This window comes from Coenobita brevimanus, chromosome 90, assembly GCF_032717465.1.
Source record: "Coenobita brevimanus isolate Jiangsu-jjx chromosome 90, ASM3271746v2, whole genome shotgun sequence".
Lineage (NCBI taxonomy): Eukaryota > Metazoa > Arthropoda > Malacostraca > Decapoda > Coenobitidae > Coenobita > Coenobita brevimanus.
In genome coordinates this window covers 24,151,888-24,168,392 of record NC_137043.1, presented here as the reverse complement: position 1 = coordinate 24,168,392, position 16,505 = coordinate 24,151,888, and the positions used below count along the sequence as shown (strand labels likewise).

General features: G+C 44.7%; 1 protein-coding gene across 1 annotated transcript in view; it reads right to left on the bottom strand.

Annotated features, from left to right (window-relative positions):
* Positions 1-15,824, bottom strand: part of LOC145411575 (uncharacterized) — an 89,863-nt gene extending 74,039 nt beyond the window's left edge. The window contains exons 1-3 of the mRNA XM_080281584.1: positions 15,682-15,824; positions 1,986-2,146; positions 446-598 (exon numbers count right to left, since the gene is read on the bottom strand). Of these exons, the coding sequence (XP_080137710.1) occupies positions 446-598; positions 1,986-2,146; positions 15,682-15,824 (457 nt within the window). The remainder of the gene's footprint in view (positions 1-445; positions 599-1,985; positions 2,147-15,681) is intronic.
* Between the last annotated feature and the right edge of the window lie 681 nt (positions 15,825-16,505).

Below are 16,505 nucleotides of genomic sequence, written 5' to 3'. Positions count from 1 at the left end.
ACTATACCCTAATATTCTTTTGCATATTATCTATATCGTTCTGATAAACATAGTTTACATCAATAACATACACGAGGTCGTGAGGTGCAATGTGCATAGAATATCGCTGAAGTGAGGTGATATGGATTCTCAAAGGCACTTGAAATAGACTCATGCCCTTTAAAACGTCTTTCTTCACTTCGTCGAGATGCAGTGAAGGGGCAAGAATAAATGAAGAAGAAGAAACTAAACGCATCCCATACACTCATACCCAGCGGTTACGACGCAGGTAGAAAGAGAAAATTAATATAGAAGAGGCCCCTAAGAACGCCGTGCTCCATGTCGTCGACGTGCAGATCGAAGGGACAAGAACAGGATCAAGAAGCTAAGCACGGGTCACTCATATACTCTGCAGTTACGAATCAGGAAAAAAAAAAAGTAAATAAGAAAAGGCAAAAAGACTCACCCCTAAGAACGCCGTGCTCCATGTCGTCGAGGTGCATGGTGAAGGGACCAACTTTATATGAGTACCGCTCCCAGAAGTTTGGCACACTGATGGTGGACGTGGGTAGGGGGTCACTGTACAGGATGGCGTGGATGGTTAGGATGTTGTACAGGTCTAGTAAACTGGATAAGGAACAACAACACATAATATGGATGGTACATACATTGCGCCCTCTAACAGGCTCGTGTGTCTTTCGTCAAATGAAGACATTTCAGACTCACGAGCGAAGATATTTTGGCGGCATTATGTCAATAATATCCATCAGTATTGTTGAGGATGAACAGTATATACGGTACCGTACATACAGTTAGTCTTTAGATCTTGGTTAGCACATTGCGTTCCCTGACTCACCTGTGGTATCTTCGTGTGTTACAAGGATATCACAGTGAGCAGTGCAGACATGCTGGCTGCCCCATGAATTTAGTGATCAAGTATGCAGTCACTGGAAAAACAAAAACCACCACCACAAAGCATGACAAGGGTTATGGGAAGAACAGAATTTATGCAGGATCGATAGTGGTAACGCTGACTGTGCCGTTCCTAAAACATTCGGGAATATGCTACAGTAGCTTAGATGCAAGTGGAACACAATCTACGGACCACGCGGTAAATAATTTTGAAAGGCAGTGTCCCATCATTGCATAGGTCAACCTCGTTCACTTGGCGGCTGCATTCCTAGCTGCAGGGGGTTTCTGAAGTATTCAGATTTAATCCTCCAAATTCCTTACCCTCACGTTTTCCTTGGTGTGCCTGAGGGACTTCATTCATGTTAGATTTGCAGAGCACTTCATCTCGTTACATATTCTTTCCACATAACCAGCCCATCTAACCTAACCAGTAGGCCTACACATCACAGTATCAGTTTTTTTTTTTGTTTAAATAAATTCTGCATCCTCACAACTACACCACACTAAAATAAAAAACATTACACATGCAGGGAACCCTAAGGAATCCTACTAAATGTATATAACTGATGAGAGAAAGCAAACAAATAATTCATATCGTAAAACGGAGCACCACATTTTTATGTGGACAAGTAATGTGCGGATGATACGGTAAAAGAATAAAACAATTATCATTGTCTGTCATTCTCCGACGCCTTGCGCTCTCCAGGGAACGTCCATAACAGAACAGCCTCCAGGCTACTTTGTCCTCACACATTTCTCCTACTTTTTATCATCCTTCTCCCTCACCAGTGTACTGCTTAACTATTCTTTTTTATCATAATGCCTTCCTCTTCCAATATTAACCCTCAGTCTAATTTTCAAAGACCTTCTTTGGCATCCTGTCCATGTGGTCTTTTGAGTATGTTCATATCACTTCAGTATATTTCTGTTTATCCACTTAGACATTCCACATCTCACTCCTACTGCCCAATATTCCATCACACGACAGAGAACAAAAGATGAACATGGGAATAAAGAACAAACAACAAAAGAATAAAAAAGAGTTAAGGATAACGATGGGAATGAGTGATTCACTTCGTCGTCAAAAAGGATACTGATGAAGAACGCCCGCCTCTCCTGATCGTCCAAGTGTCGCGGGTCAATGTTCTGCAGGAGTCCACCAAACTCCTGGAAGCTGCGGGTGTAGAAGGGACTCTGCTCCAGGGCCGCGTAGGACACCTTCTGACCGTCACTGCTTACGAAGTGCTCCACCAGGCTGAGGGAGAGACGGGGGGAAGGCGTTAGAGCTGCTGTAACTGACTAATTGTATTTCTTTGTTGACAAGATATAACTCAGTGACAACACATAACCAGATATCTATAACCATTACAAGACACTGAGAATGTCCTATGAATGACGGCCTTAAGAGGAGATGGTGATCTGTTCCTGTGAATGAATGTCAAACTGTGAGGCTTGTCTTAACCACTTCACTACGATGAGTTTGTAAAATACTCTTGCTTTCTTCATATTTTATATTGGCAGCGAGATACCCTTAGTTGCGAATGAACTACCTAATCCTTCTAGTTTGAAAAGTGTCTCCCAGGCTGATTGAAATCGTCGACACACAGTACATCATCACTCTGAAGGGGTTAAAATTATGCATTTTTAGGTCAAGCTCCTTAGCACGGGTTGGCCATCTGTCTTCAAAGAGGCAACCATTTTTTCCTTCTTTGAGCTTTCTCTTATGCGTAATGGTTTACAGCTAAATGTATGACAGTCTTGCAGAAACAGCGATCCTCCACAGTATTACCAACATCCTTCCTACGGTTGTCATTATATCAAACTTATTGCTACATCTGAGAGATATTTAGCGTAGGATCAGTTTCTTTCTGATTTTTGCCAGGTTTTAAAAAGTTTGGCCTCTTTCTTAATAGTTTGTAACTTAGAGACTCTTAACACGCTTTGAAAATAAGTTTACACACTTTTGTAAATAGTTCTGGGCATCTCGGGTTAATAATCTGCCACAGTCACATCAAGTAGTTATGTAGTGATGGAATTCAAAATCACATCCCAGCCAAAAACACCACATCGTTAAAGGCCAGTACCATAAGCGGTACTGAAGGAAATTCAAGCAAGACTGGACGGTATTATGTGTAGTATGGGTTGAATCACTACAATGTGTTCCAGAGCAAAACCTTCCGAATGCAAGTGCCGTCCTTTTAATTTTACACTTGCTAATTCCAGACGTTCTTTTTACACTTAGGAAAAGGCTTCATGTGGAAGAGATATATTAAGGATGTATGTAACCTCTCCGGTTCGAAAGTTTATCATAAGCTAAATAAATGACAAAGATACAAGAAAAAAGAAAACTACCCTGGCTCCGAGAGTAAGAATTACAATTCCTTTCAAATATCATTACATGCAATACTTTACACAACTCTCTCCTTATAACCTCGTGCTATTTGTTCTTCTAGTGTACAGTACATTTTCCTTATCAAACGGCAAGCCAGCTTTTATTACTTTTTTTTTTTCATTAAAAATCGCAGGAAGTTTGCTAGATACGTTGCAATTCCGTCCTTTGTGGAGAAAGAGGGATATACTGTGCTCCAAATCTCATCACCACATCTGACCTCGCTCCCGCACCACCACCACACTCCCTTCCCGTCTTACTGCACTACAATTCCTCCTTATCTTCTGCGCTTGTTGGTCTAGTGGTTAGAACGCCCCAGTCGGAGTTTCGGTCTTGAAAGCAAGTCTCATATCTACCAGGTGACTAGAAATTTTTCGATCATCAAGGGAAGCAGGTTTGTCATCTGGCACTTAGGAGCTGATAACCTATTGTAGCCTCGGGACCCTACTCCTCGACAGGGGTAGTAAGGGGGTGGCTGTTACCGTTTACCTAGCTCACCATCAGCAAAATTTGAGACCTGAATCGAAAATAGCGGGTCGTATTATTAGGGAAGACGGAAGCATCGCAAAACTGGTTACTTGAGTGACCCTCGTGAAGGTGCCAGGTATATATAATTTGCTGCACCCTCCCCCCCCCGTTTTTTTTTTTTTTTTTTTTTTCAACTTACATGGTGTCGAGATGTGAAGCAGTGAGTGGGAGGTGCCTCTGTCAAAGCCAATATATCACATCTTAGTCTCCTTACACTGATGTCAGAATGGGACGTTATCGGCTGGCACAGTAGATTTCGTTGCACTTCTTCCTTAGCGATTCAGTGTGATTGATTGCACCCAATATTTTCTTAAGTGGTATGTTTTTAATAACTACATATTTTGTATCAGTAACAGCAGGGTGTTATGCCATGGTAGGAAAAATAAACAACCGAGGAAGAGGTGTTAAATCTACCGTATGTAAACGAGAATACAATACATATTCCGATTTCCGACACACTTCGATCACATAGGCTGGAGTAAGTACAGAATTATGTACTGTACTAAAGAGATGCGGGACCACCTGGGGCATCGCTAAAGTGAAGTGCCATATGTCTTCGGTGGAGTGAAAAACCTTGTGTGTGAAAACCCTTAGGCAATGACTGACTATCATGCCACACATAAAAATGCTGCCAAATCTAAATACTTAGTGTACACCCTGTTTTACCGGACCACGTTCCGGGCACCCCGTTTATCAGTGTCGCCTGCATCCTGTCTGGCGATGGGATACTGAATGGCCAGAACGGGGCTAATGACACGTGGTGATCCTCACACAAACCCCTCCTTAAAGAAATACATGATTAGACATTTTGCGTCAGAATAAGTAAGATTCCAATAACACAGTAAAACGGCCCTTACTCTACAAACTACTGTACGTTAAACATCTAAAACACTACCTTCGCATTTTCCCTAAACTGTTAACTCTTACCAGGAGAATTAGTGGGACGGTTCGCCAGGCCGGTACAGCAAGATAAATAAAATTCGAAATGGAGACTGGATAATTTCTGGTTCTTTAACAACGACGGGCCTCGTCATCCAGCTGTCCATTCATCCATCATGCATTCGTTTATTGCCACAACGGGAATGTATAGGTCCGTGGCTAGGCTATTTAGTACAGACATTTAACGAGTGACCAGTCGCCTCCTCCGACTGGCATTATGTAAGCAGTCAACCCCAAACGCCTCTGACTTAAACATTTACTGACTACATCCGGTTGGAGCGTCTTAACCTCTTAGACCACCAGGCGTTGAGTTGTGAATAAAATAGGATGATGCAGCACAATATAGTGGGACGAAAAGGAAAAGGCGTTGAATTTTTAAGTGGTAAAAGGATATCTTGTTTTATCCTACCGTATCGAATGGTGTCAACAAATGATAAGTAATGGAACACAGAACCCAAGATGATAATGTCAGCTGATGGTTACTCAACACCGGTACGGAATGTCCCACAAGTCCACACCACTACCACCACAATGAATCAAGAAGAGTAAAGTTAATATGGTGATTCTCTCCCGCCTCTTCCCTCCATGAATCATTCTAGGGACTCCTTCCTAGAGAGAGATAATTTTCGACGTTCTGTAAACTGTCTCGATGCAAACCTAAGACGAAACAACCAATATACGAGTAGTCAGGAGAACAAACATGGCAGCATTTAGAACACTTGGGCCTGTGTTCTTACTGACATGGCGGACTTCGTACCGTCTCTTCCTCTACCGATTTTTTTCCCCCCATATCACGCCGTAACATTTCCTTGTAAGCTAATTATAAACTTGTAATATCGACAACCTTTTCAATAGTGTTACGAAATCTCCAAAGCCATTTAAAGCACGACCCTTAGCCCTCGCACAGGGATAACCATTATCATCATCATCATCATTATTATTGTTATTACTATTATTATTATTATTATTATTATTATTATTATTATAAAGTGTAGGGAACAGCTTTTCGTAATGGGAAGGAGGACTATATCAAACTTCTCAGTTTAAAAAGAGGAAGTCATCCTGAACGAAACATGATCGTCTAAAGTAGTAAGGAAAAAAAAAAATGGAGTGGTTAAGTTTGAAACATGGACGAAACATTGTGATATGGGTGACTGATGTAACAGCAAATATTACCCATGACATCATTTAGTACTCTGAATTACTGTCTATAAAACTGTATGAGACAGGATGTTGTTGTATCAGTAGCTTTGAACCGTGGCCCATGTGACTCGACTGGATGAAACAGCGTGCCATTAGATGAACAAGTCCTGGAACTGGCTTAACAATGACAGAATGGTATCAATATCAATACCCAAGTTCTAAAGACTTACTCTCAATTGAATGTAATTTTCTGGCCTTTGCTGGAATACAAGAAAAAAAATATATATAAAATAATTATCCAGATATAGAGATAGAAAATGTGCAGAAACAAGAAATGAATAGAACACAAACAAGTCAGCATTTGGGACGGGAGGAGATTCAGAGGTGTACATCCATTATACACTGTACTACATTACTCCACCACACTGTACTACATTACTCCACCACACTGTACTACATTACTCCACCACACTGTACTACATTACTCCACCACACTGTACTACATTACTCCACCACACTGTACTACACTACTCCACACTGTACTCCGGTGGAATGTAGTAATAAGTTAGGTTACTGTACAACTCCAAATCTCCTCCCATTCCAAATGCTCTCTTGCTTGTCCTTGTTTTGTCTTTTGTTTCTGCAGTTTTATTTTCCAACTTTACATCTTGAAAATTATTTTTGAATATTTTTTTTCTAGTTTATGATCTTTTTACAGAGTCTAGCTACCAACTACATATTAGTTATGCTGTTTGATAATTGCTGCCTCAGTTACCGATACAGTATACTGTACGTAATGCTTACGCCTTTTCGTTTTGCAGGTATCACTGAGGAAGAAAGAAAGAAAGCGTTTTTGCGACCCGATTCCGCAACTCCTACTTTCATCGGGGCTTTGCGAGTAGCTTTGCAAGTAAATAGCGATGTTTCTTTAGTTCATATGATTAAAGCTGGACTTAGCGGGATGTATTGGTGTGCGTATCCTTACGCCTTATACACAGGACGTTATTCTGAGCCTGCACCATCCCTACATAGCAATCGCTACCGCAGTTACTGATAACACTAGAGTTGTACCGATCACAAGAGGGCAGATCCGTGTGTGTAAGTAAAATGTGCCTATCAGCATATTCATCGGACCCCATGGGTGTCATACCTCGTGTAGGGTGTACAACTGCGCACAATAATATTCCTCTCTTTTGGTCGAACAGTTATGAAGCACCTACACAACATCCCGAGAAATTTGATTAACTCTGAATATCTCATAACTGTTCATTCAGAAGCCTTATCAGTAGCGTGTTGGTAGTGGCGGCTCCCTACACACAGCAACCATGCGTTTTTGCGTTGTAGTAGGTGGTGGCGACGATCAATCGATCATACACTCACTTGATGCACTGCTGCCTACTTACTCCTTAGGTGACTGTACGCTGTGTGTCAAGCCTGTAACCCAGCAAAGTTTACAACACTGGGAGGTAACCATATAACCGAATAACGGGGTGATATGGAGCCTGCTATGGTGCCTCAGTTGGCTGGAACTAGAGCCCCAAATGCGGCATCCGTCCAGCTACACACTTTCTCGCGCCTTGCTTTGGTGAAAGTTATGAAATGCAAGTGACACAACTAGAGCACATCCCGAATATACATACACATGCCTTCAGACACGTGCATATGCCTTTAGTTACATCTACAACACCGAAGATTGACAATATTGTATAGAGGTGCAATTAGGACCTAAAGTTCGCCTTATATTTCACCTCTTTTACCTCTAAGCTTCCTCTGCTGGTTAATATTCCTAAGCTGGGGGAGACGTGGTATGCTGCTCTGTCTATGGGTAACTCAAACGATGTGTCGGGGAAGAAAATGACAAACATGCCCAAATTTTAACGTAGACGCTGTGGAAGTGCAGGCAAACTTTTCTCCCCGGCTGTACATTACATTCCAAGTGCAGAGTCAAAAGGCAGGAAGTCCCTCCAACAGCGCTGTGCCACAATGTACAGTTAGGGTCAAAAGTTGTGTCGGAGGTACAGGTGGGGTCAACAGTATCAGGTGAAGGTAAAGATGGGTTCACATGTTATAAGTGTCTGTGACAAAAGAGCTAAGCAATTCCCACCACCACTAACTCCACCACAACTTCTGACCCCAACTGAACATCCTCGTTACTCAACCACAGACTCTCTGACAACTTTTAACCCCTACTGTACAGAACTTTCACCTTGCCGGTATATCTGTTGTTGTTGTCCAGGTCTATCAGTTGAAAGTGAGAGAAGGGAGGGGAGGGGAGGGGAGGGGGAGGGAGGGGGAGGGGGAGAGGGAGGGGGAGGGGTGGGGAGGGGGAGGGGAGCGGAAGAATGTGAAACGGCTTAGGGGTGGTGAAGGATGGGGAAGAAGGAGAAAAGCGGAGGGACGGAGAAAAGAAGGGGAAGGACAGGGGAAGGCAAGGGCAGGGACAGGGGAAGGCAAGGGCAGGGACAGGGGAAGGCAAGGGTAGGGACAGGGGAAGGCAAGGGTAGGGACTGGAAAGGCAAGGGTAGGGACAGGGGAAGGCAAGGGCAGGGACAGGGGAAGGCAAGGGTAGGGACAGGGGAAGGCAAGGGTAGGGACTGGGAAAGGCAAGGGTAGGGACTGGGAAAGGCAAGGGTAGGGACAGGGGAAGGCAAGGGCAGGGACAGGGGAAGGCAAGGGCAGGGACAGGGGAAGGCAAGGGTAGGGACTGGAAAGGCAAGGGTAGGGACTGGGAAAGGCAAGGGCAGGGACTGGGAAAGGCAAGGGTAGGGACAGGGGAAGGCAAGGGCAGGGACAGGGGAAGGCAAGGGTAGGGACTGGAAAGGCAAGGGCAGGGACTGGGAAAGGCAAGGGTAGGGACAGGGGAAGGCAAGGGTAGGGACAGGGGAAGGCAAGGGTAGGGACTGGAAAGGCAAGGGCAGGGACTGGGAAAGGCAAGGGTAGGGACTGGAAAGGCAAGGGCAGGGACTGGGGAAGGCAAGGGCAGGGACAGGGGAAGGCAAGGGTAGGGACAGGGGAAGGCAAGGGTAGGGACTGGGAAAGGCAAGGGTAGGGACTGGGAAAGGCAAGGGTAGGGACAGGGGAAGGCAAGGGCAGGGACAGGGGAAGGCAAGGGCAGGGACAGGGGAAGGCAAGGGTAGGGACTGGAAAGGCAAGGGCAGGGACTGGAAAGGCAAGGGCAGGGACTGGGAAAGGCAAGGGCAGGGACAGGGGAAGGCAAGGGCAGGGACAGGGGAAGGCAAGGGTAGGGACTGGAAAGGCAAGGGCAGGGACTGGGAAAGGCAAGGGTAGGGACAGGGGAAGGCAAGGGTAGGGACTGGAAAGGCAAGGGCAGGGACTGGGAAAGGCAAGGGTAGGGACTGGAAAGGCAAGGGCAGGGACTGGGAAAGGCAGGGACAGGGGAAGGCAAGGGCAGGGACAGGGGAAGGCAAGGGCAGGGACAGGGGAAGGCAAGGGCAGGGACTGGGAAAGACAAGGGCAGGGACTGGGAGAGGCAAGGGAAAAGGCAACGAAGAGGAAAAGGCAGGGAAAAACAAAGAGGTAGAAGGCTGAGAGAGGACAGGAAGAGGAGAAAGAGGGGGGAAAGGGGGAAGAGGGTGAAAATGCTAAGCAGGAGGGGAAAGGAAAGGGCAAGGGAAAGGCGTGGGACGGTGATAGACGGAGGAGTACGGCGGAGGGGGAGAGGAGGTGCGGCAAGGAGAGACGGAAGGGTAAAAGGAGTCATGAAACTGGGTCACGAAAATATTGATTTTGCTTTTTTCTTTCCTCACCAGTCATAACTCCAAAACGAAAAGGCGTACACGAGCGAGTTGCAAAATGCTTCCTAACACAGGGGATATGCCTATATTATTCATACTCAGGGCAGCATTCGAGCTACAGTACGCGAGTTACAGCCTAAATACAGACTTTTTAGCCTACGGCAGACTTCTCAGATAATGAAACATCCAAGGATTCGTGTGGCCCTATTCCAGGGAAGCATTTTTCGTACCAATCCTGTATCAGTAATCGCGGTAGTGGTTATTATACCGGTAAAAGTAGTTTATAGAATAAAAGGTGTTTTTGGTAGTCAGCTTCCATAAAAGGAATATAACTAGAAAACATTATTCTAAGATAATTATTAAGGTTTGGAGAAGGAAGAAGTGCAGAAACAAGATAAAAATAAACCAACAACACCGTATTTGGGATGTGAGGAGATTCTGAGCTGTATACCCATTAGTACACTGAACAAGCTACAAACTTTGTGAATAGTGTGGAACGTAGTAATGGATATAAAACTCCATCACCTCCCATCTCAAACGCGCTCTTGTTTCGGTCCTTTTTTTATGTTTTGTTTCACCACTTTTCTCATCCCGACATCCAAATCATTTTGGATTTTGTTTTGTTTTGTTTCCTATCTTACTAGTACTGCGGCCAGTGAGGGGGGGGGGGGAATTGAGGGATAGTATTGTATTGAAATCGTCCAAAGTGGTGTTAGAGAAGGAAATCTACACAGACAGTTCTGCCTAATCAGTAGTAGATTTTTTTTTTTTTTTATGCGAGGAAGAAGGAACCAAAGGCCATGAGCCCGCAATAACAGTTCCCTCCAAGAGAAAAACAAAATACAATAGAGAGCCAAATTCAAGATCCGATCATTTTGAGATGCCTGGACACACTGCGTTTGAAAGACTGGAGAGCATAGGCAGCAGGAAATACAGATAGAGGGAGACAGTTCCAGAGCTGACCTGTTGCATAAATGAAAGACTGGGAGTAACGGTTAACTCTTGCATTAGAGAGTTGGACAGAAAAGGGATGAGAGTTTGCTGCCAGACGGGTGCTACGCGCCCGTCGTAGAGGTGGAGGAATGCAAGCAGACAGTTCATAGGAGCAGTGACCATTAAAGTAGCGATAGAAAAGAGATAAAGATGCAACAGTGCGGCGAAGAGACAGAGGTTGAAGGGAGTCAGTAAGAGGAGGAGAGTTAATGAGACGAAAAGCCTTTGACTCCACCCTATTGAGAAGAGCTGTATGTGGGGAGCCTCCCCACACATGGGAGTTGTACTCCACACAGGGGCGGATAAAACCCCTGTATAGAGTCAACAATTGTGCAGGGGTAAACAAAGAGCGGAGTCAGCTTAGCACACCCAATCTCTTGGAAGCAGATTTTACAAGAGATGTAATATGATCTTTCCAAGATAAGTCCCGAGTAAATGAAACCCCAAGCATGTTCAAGGATGATGCAGGATTAAGCTGAATATTATTAAACATTAATGGGTATACCTGTGGAAGATTTTGTCGGGTTGATAGGTGTAAGAACTGAGTCTTAGATACATTAAAGACAACCATATTATTTTTACCCCAGTCAGAGATACGAGCCAAGTCAGACATTAGGTGTGCCATAGCCTCATCCCTTGTTTCTTGAAGTAACTGTTGAGATGGGCGTTGCGGGAGCCGAATGGAAAGGTGAAGAGTGGAGTCATCAGCGTATGAGTGGATAGGGTTAGATGTACAGCTTAGATCATTGATGAATAAAAGGAAGAGAGTTGGTGATAGGACAGAGCCCTGAGGAACACCACTGTTGATAGATCTAGGAGAAGAACGATGGCCGTCTACAACAGCGGCTATAGAACGACCAGAAAGGAAGCTAGCAATGAAGGCACAGATAGAAGGATAGAAACCGTAGGAGGGCAGTTTGGAAATTAAAGATTTATGCCAGACTCGATCGAAAGCCTTTGAGATGTCAAGTGCAATGGCAAAGCTTTCGCCAAAGTCCCGAAAGGAGGATGACCAGGAGTCTGAAAGGTAGGTGAGAAGATCGCCAGTGGAGCGTCCCTGACGGAACCCATACTGACGATCGGAAAGAAGGTTGTGATAGGAAAGATGCCTTAAAATTTTTCTATTAAGAATTGACTCGAAAACTTTTGAAATACAGGACGTTAAAGCAATTGGACGATAGTTGGAGGGTTGGGAGTGGTCACCCTTCTTTGGGACTGGCTGAATGAGAGCAAACTTCCAGCAAGAAGGAAAGGTACAAGTTGACAGACAAAGGCGAAAGAGTTTGCCTAGGCAGGGTGTAAGCACAGAAGCACAGTTCTTGAGAACAACAGGAGGGACCCCATCAGGCCCATATGCCTTGTTAGTATTGAGGCCAGTGATGGCAGAAAATACATCAACTGAAGAAAATTTTAATGTCAGCCATGAGGAAGTCAGAGGGGAGAAGTAATGGAGGAACAGCACCGGAATCGTCTAAGGTGGAATTGGAGGAGAAAGTCTGTGTGAAGAGATCTGCTTTATCAGTAGAAGAAATAGCTACAGAACCATCAGAGTAGAAAAGAGGAGGGAAGGATGATGAGGTAAAGTTGTTAGAAAGATTTTTGGCAAGGTGCCAGAAGGGGCGGGAAGAATTCGAGTTGGAGAGTTGAGAGCATTTAGTATGGATGAAATTATTTTTAGTAGAGCGAAGAACAGTCTTAGCACGATTCCGGGCAGAAACGTAAAGATGATGTGATTCAGGGGTGGGTTGGCTCCGGTACCTTTTGTAGGCCTTCTCCTTGTTGCGGACAGCATTAGAACAAGCGTGATTAAACCAAGGCTTTCTTGCGTTAGTCAAAGGATATGAGAAAGGAATGTATGCTTCCATGCCCGAGAGAATAATCTCCGTAATGCGCAAGGCACACTCAGATGGCTCACGGCCACGGAAGCAATAATCATTCCAGGGAAAATCAAAGAAGTACTGCCTGAGGGCCTCCCAGTTCGCGGCTCCAAAATGCCACAGACGACGTTTCCCTGGAGGGTCCACAGGCCGTACCGGAGTGATAGGACAGGTTAAGGTAATAAGGTTGTGATCGGAGGAGCCCAACGGAGAGAAAAGATTAATAGAGTAAGCAGAAGGATTAGTTGTGAGGAAGAGGTCAAGTATGTTGGAGCTCTCTCCAAGGCGGTCAGGGATACGGGTAGGGTGCTGTACAAGCTGCTCTAGGTCATTAAGGATAGAAAAGATGTAGGCTTGTTCACCAGGTGGATCCGTGAAAGGAGAGGAGAGCCAAAGGTGGTGGTGAACATTGAAATCTCCAAGAATAGAGGTTTCAGAGAAAGGAGAAATGGACAGAATGTGTTCCATCGTAGAAGTAAGATAGTCGAAGAATTTTTGATAGTCAGTAGAATTAGGGGATAAGTAAACAGCACAGATATATTTAGTCAGAGAATAACAGGAAAGCCGAAGCCAGAGTATGGAGAATTCAGAAGAATCAAGTTCAGGAACACGAGAGCAAGATAAGTCGTTGCGTATGTATACACAACAGCCACCTTTGGCTTTGAAATGAGTATAGAGAAAGTAGGAGGATACAGAAAAGGGTTTGCTGTCGGTTGCCTCAGACAGCTGAGTCTCCGTCAGAAAAAGAAGGTGAGGTTTAGAGGAGGAGAGGTGGTGCTCAACAGAGCGAAAGTTAGATGAAAGGCCGCGAATGTTGCAGAAATGAAGAAGAAGAGAGTCAGACAGTGGTTCCAGGCACCTCGAGTCGTCACCGGGAGAGGGGCAGATGGCGGGGTCATTTATGGTCCCCCCCCCCCTGGGGACTCCGAGGCTTGATTAATCGACGCCATTTTTGTTGAATTTTGAATAGGAAGTGTAGTGTGTACTGTGCATGTAGTTTGGTGAAGATAGTTAGAGAAATTTGTACTGGAGAGCATGCTGGCCTACTCTCTGTGTAACTGAGACACTGAAAAAGTTCAGCAAAGGGGGATGGTCAGGAACTAGTCCTGAGGGCTGATGAAACGGGAGCTCCAGCACTCCCTGTCATCAGCTTTCCATCCACCTCGGGAGTACTGCCCTGCTCGACTGGTGCTACAGTCTACTCCTCAGTTATTAGAGCAGAAATGGGACGGGAAAGACGAGGAATTAAAGTTATTAGAGAGATTTTTGCTAAAGTGCCAGAAGAAGGTGGAAAACTTTGAGCTAAAGAGTTTGCAGCATCTTAACTATATGAACTTATTTTAAGCAAAGAAAAGACCAAGACTATTCTGAGTGGAAATGTAAAGTGAACGAGATTCAGAGGCAAGTTGTTGTCGGTACCTTTTGAAAGCCACTTTGTTTTGGAAAGCATTAGAAAAATCGTATTTAAAACAAGGAAGTTTTTCGCATCAGTCTGAGGATAACAGAATGAAATGCATGCTTGCATGCTTGGAGTCATAACCTCCGTATCAAACTAAGCACATTCAGATAGCTTTGGGCCATGGAGGCAATGACCATTCCAGCTATAATCAAAGAGGTACTGCTCGAGGGCCTGCCAATCCATAGCGCAAGACTGCCACAGACGCCGCTTCTTGGGAGGGTCCGAAGGCCTTACTAGAGCGATAGGACAGGTTGCAGAGATAAGACGTATCGGAGGCGCCCAACGAGGAAACAATGGCATCATGTACAAGGATTAAAGAACGTTGGAACTCACTCCAGGTCAGTCAGGGATACAGGTTGGGTGCTGGACTAGTTCCTCTAGGCCATTCAGAACTGGACAGATGTAGGCTTGTTCAACATGGGTGATTCACTGAATGGAGAGGAGAGCTAATGGTGGTGGTGAAAAATGAGGTGACCTAAAATGGAATTTCAGAGAAGGAAGAAACGGAATGAATGTGTTTAATTTACACGTTAGACTGTCAAAGAATTCTGTGTAGTCAGTAGAGTTAGGGGATTAGTAAACAGCACATACCTATATTTACAGAATAGAAGATGCCGAAGTTAGAGTGTGGAGAATTCAAACGCTTTAAGTTAGGGAACACGAGAGCACGTCAGATTGTCGTGCAGAGAAGGGTCTGATATCAGCAGCCTCTGACAAGCCTCAGTGAGGCAAAGATGAAGTTTTGAGAAGAGGTGGTGCTCAACGGACAGGAAACAGGAGGGAAGGCTGTGAATGATGCAGAAATGAATAGAGGAACGTCAGACAAATGCCCAGGGCATCTGATTTTGGGGGGGTTTCCCCCATGCAGACCAGAGGGAGGGACCCAAGTGGGTGGGGTGTGAAGAGAGAAATTTATAGAACAGGCTGGGATGGTGGTGGGTAATGGACATCGTCGGATGACTACTTTCCTAATGCCGTTTTGTTTCGTTTATAAAAACACCATTATGCTTGCATACGTCGGCCTTGGTCACCTAATGGCGGCTCTCCACACTGCACGATCTCTGGAAGCCTCCATTCAGTCCCACATCCCAGAGGTCACACTGTATGATGTCATCTTAATTCTTTATAGGTTATCCTCAACTACCCTCAATGTTCGTATGTTTCACCCTTTGCACCCAGTCGTCATCCTCAATACTTTTTACATGGCCAAATCATCTCAGTCTAACCCTTAACACATAATTAATACATTCAAGTCCCTACCTTCCTCTCAGTTCTTCATTAGCATTCCTAACCCACCCAGACCTGTCATTCAAGGGCGAACTGCACACCAAATAATTAATTTCTATTTGAGCCTGCGAATATCTTCCTTCCGTTCTGCCCAAGTCTCATTACCGTAAAGAAATATTCTGTATACAATGACTTGCTGGCACAGAAGGAAAGTCCTCTCATTGTCAGGAGAGGTAACAACTCCCTAAATTTCTACCAACCACTCCTTACACTGGCCACAGAAGTAGCTCTAGCCCCACCTCCAGCCCAAACGTCACTCAAATAACAAAAACTCATGTGAAATATAGTGCATGAGGAAAGACCTTTTTACTGGACACGAAAAGGGTTGGGCAGTGGAGGAGCAGGGAGAGGGTTGTGTTCCGTGTGAAGAAAGGCTAAAGTGCAGCAGGGGAAAAAAAAAAAAAAAGAATCAGTACTCACGCAGCCATGAATCTGGATGTGGTGTGTGCCATCTCTGATGCGTTGAGATGTTGTCTAGGTGCAGGGGTGTTGCCATTGAGCACCACCATCCGAGGCTGCCACAACCCCGTCCACGCCAGTAGGGTCAGTAGCTTGCCAAACATTGTGCCTCACACAGCAGGGTTAAACTGAGGATGGAGAGGGCACAGGTGTGAACAGGGAACATGGGCACAGGGGAAGGTGGAAAACAGGGAAAGGTACAAATAAAAGGAAGAAACAGGTGTAATGAGAGGAAATTAATATTACACACACACACACACACACACACACACACACACACACATATATACAGTATATATATATATATATATATATATATATATATATTATATATATACGCCGGTACAAATATAAATCGCCTTTCTGTTAATGAAATAGTAATACTACAAACCCATCATTTACCCACTCCATATAATGTAACCGATATGATTACACTGAGTAACTTGCCAAACCATTTCCTTTAATCCAGGAAATAATTTACTATGCTGAGTGGTAATAATTTAACCAAATGGATGCATGGTGGTCTAGTGGGTTAAAACGCCGTAAGCAGATGAGGCCCATAAGGGCTTACATCCAAGGAATAGACTGATTCACTGCCCGTATACTGCCACCCTAGGCCGAATGAAGGTGGTCACCCTTGCCTTAAGTGTTAGGACTGATTAGCCTAGTCCCGGCCACGCCCGAGTATAAAGGACAGGCTCATACACAGCGTCACCCTCATAAAGAAATTACCTAAGTCATTTTTCGGCAGTTTCTGGATTTTTGCCTAAATCAATTCTTCAACA